This window comes from Camelina sativa, chromosome 1 (assembly GCF_000633955.1).
Source record: "Camelina sativa cultivar DH55 chromosome 1, Cs, whole genome shotgun sequence".
Classification (NCBI taxonomy): domain Eukaryota; kingdom Viridiplantae; phylum Streptophyta; class Magnoliopsida; order Brassicales; family Brassicaceae; genus Camelina; species Camelina sativa.
In genome coordinates, this window is record NC_025685.1 from 20,036,320 (window position 1) to 20,039,575 (window position 3,256).

The following is a 3,256-nucleotide window of genomic DNA, read 5'->3' on the forward strand; positions in this document are numbered from 1 at the left end:
GATATTGGGATGGTGTCAAAACCAGAATAGTTGTGATCAAGACTCGGAAAAAATCGTTTTGTGTGTAGAGGTTGCGTTGGAACAACATCAAGATGGTGCTATTTGGGGGAAGGTCAAATCAATCTTGCCGGTCGAGTCAATAATATCGCTTGTGCATTCATCATTCGAGTCGCCTTTCATTGTGATTTCTCGAACTGTTACTATTTGATGATTCGTTTGCAGCTGCAAGGTATGTTATATTAGAGATATTATAGTAATATGATTGTGATTCTCAATATCATATCATATCATATCATATATTCTGATTATGTACACTTTAGGAACCTACTGTAATTAGCTAAACCTAGACTCCTCCTAGCTCCTCTTGTATAAATACACCTATGTATAACACTCATGAACATATAGCAAACACATTCTCTACATGGTATCAGAGCTATAATCGATACCCTTTCTTTTTTTCTTTTTTTCTCTAGCCGTCTTCTCTTTTCTTTGCTCTCCCTCCCGATCTTTCTTCTGTCTCCATGGCTGCTGCTGCTGAAACTGTTGACACCACTCAAGGTCTTCTTAACATCAATATGATGAATGTCACTAAACTTACCTCTACCAACTACATAACATGGATTCTTCAAGTCCACTCCCTTCTTGATGGCTACGATCTTGCTGGCTACATTGATGGTTCCAAAATTCCACCGGATCAAACGCTCACCTCCACTGATCCGCCAACACCGAATCCAGCTTACTCTACATGGAGGCGCCAGGACAAACTTATCTATAGTGGTCTCCTTGGCACTCTTTCGTCTGCTCTTCAACCCATGGTTTCTAAAACCAAATCTGCTGCTGAAATGTGGAAAACAATTTCCTCCACCTATGCCAACCCGAGTTGGGGACATCTTTAACAACTCCGTTTACAGATCAAACAAACTTCCAAAGGTGACAAAACTGTTGATGAGTATATGCAGACGTTGATGACACGTTTTGATCAACTTGCTCTTCTTGGCAAGCCTCTTGCCCATGAAGAGCAACTTGAGTTCATCTTTGCTGGCTTACCAGAAGACTACAAGTCTGTTGTTGATCAAGTGGAAGGTCACGACACTCCTCCCTCTATCATCGAAGTTCATGAAAAGCTCATCAACAAAGAAGCTAAACTTCTTGCTCTATCCCTGTCCACACCGTCAATTGGACCCGCTTCTGCTCATGTTGCCACCTCTCGCCAGAGAAACAACACTGGAAAGTTTCAACCTCGACAATCTTAGGCCTGGCAACATAACCACAAACAGCAATACCAATCCTCACGTCCAGACAATCGCCTGACAAGAGGTTATCAAGACAAGTGTCAACTCTGCGGCGTGTTTGGTCACAGTGCCAAACGATGCACTCATCTCCAANATAAATACACCTATGTATAACACTCATGAACATATAGCAAACACATTCTCTACATGGTATCAGAGCTATAATCGATACCCTTTCTTTTTTTCTTTTTTTCTCTAGCCGTCTTCTCTTTTCTTTGCTCTCCCTCCCGATCTTTCTTCTGTCTCCATGGCTGCTGCTGCTGAAACTGTTGACACCACTCAAGGTCTTCTTAACATCAATATGATGAATGTCACTAAACTTACCTCTACCAACTACATAACATGGATTCTTCAAGTCCACTCCCTTCTTGATGGCTACGATCTTGCTGGCTACATTGATGGTTCCAAAATTCCACCGGATCAAACGCTCACCTCCACTGATCCGCCAACACCGAATCCAGCTTACTCTACATGGAGGCGCCAGGACAAACTTATCTATAGTGGTCTCCTTGGCACTCTTTCGTCTGCTCTTCAACCCATGGTTTCTAAAACCAAATCTGCTGCTGAAATGTGGAAAACAATTTCCTCCACCTATGCCAACCCGAGTTGGGGACATCTTTAACAACTCCGTTTACAGATCAAACAAACTTCCAAAGGTGACAAAACTGTTGATGAGTATATGCAGACGTTGATGACACGTTTTGATCAACTTGCTCTTCTTGGCAAGCCTCTTGCCCATGAAGAGCAACTTGAGTTCATCTTTGCTGGCTTACCAGAAGACTACAAGTCTGTTGTTGATCAAGTGGAAGGTCACGACACTCCTCCCTCTATCATCGAAGTTCATGAAAAGCTCATCAACAAAGAAGCTAAACTTCTTGCTCTATCCCTGTCCACACCGTCAATTGGACCCGCTTCTGCTCATGTTGCCACCTCTCGCCAGAGAAACAACACTGGAAAGTTTCAACCTCGACAATCTTAGGCCTGGCAACATAACCACAAACAGCAATACCAATCCTCACGTCCAGACAATCGCCTGACAAGAGGTTATCAAGACAAGTGTCAACTCTGCGGCGTGTTTGGTCACAGTGCCAAACGATGCACTCATCTCCAACAGCAACATTCCTTCTCTCATCCTGGCATTCTTCCGTCACCATTCCGTCCATGGCAACCTCATGCCAATCTTGCTGTTGCTTCAAACCCATGGGTAATGGATATTGGGTCCACTCATCATCTTACAAGTGACCTCCACAACCTGGCTTTGCATCAACCCTACAATGGCGAGGATTCAATTCTCATTGGTGATGGTTCGGGTCTCTCCATCACCAACACTGGTTCTCTTACTCTTCCATCCAACTCTCACCCTTTATCTCTTAATAATGTCTTGTGTGTTCCAAATATACAGAAAAATCTGATCTCTGTATATCGCTTGTGCAATAACAACCAAGTCTCAGTTCATTTTTTCCCTACCTATTTTCAGGTGAAGGATCTCAGCTCGGGGGTTCCGTTAATTCAAGGCAGGATTAGGGGAGAACTATATGAGTGACCAACCTCTCCAACCATCTTTCAATCCTTCTTTACTTCCACCACACCACATCTCTCTATCACTGATTGGCATCACCGGCTTGGCCACCCTTTCCTATCTATCACAAAACAAGTTGTTTCTCAATTTCTTTTACCTTGCAATAATAAAGCTTCATCAAACAATTTATGTCCCGACTGTGCTATCAATAAATCCCACAAATTGCCTTTTCACCAAACATCTATTACCTCTTCTCGCCCCTTGGAATACGTTTTCACTGATCTCTGGAGTTCACCAACTGTCTCCATTGATAACTATAAATACTATATTGTCCTAGTCGATCATTTCAGTCGATATACCTGGGTATATCCTCTCAAACTTAAGTCCCAAGTTTGCGAAACCTTCAAAGCCTTCAAAGCTCTCGTTGAAAATTGTTTCTCAACAT

At 42.8% G+C, this 3,256-nt stretch overlaps 1 protein-coding gene across 1 annotated transcript; it reads left to right on the forward strand.

Moving 5' to 3' along the window:
• Nucleotides 1,540-2,835, forward strand: LOC104710033. The gene is made up of 4 exons (XM_010426567.1): nt 1,540-1,833; nt 1,930-2,249; nt 2,379-2,709; nt 2,770-2,835. The coding sequence occupies exons 1-4, from the start codon at nt 1,540-1,542 to the stop codon at nt 2,833-2,835; spliced, it is 1,011 nt and encodes a 336-aa protein (XP_010424869.1).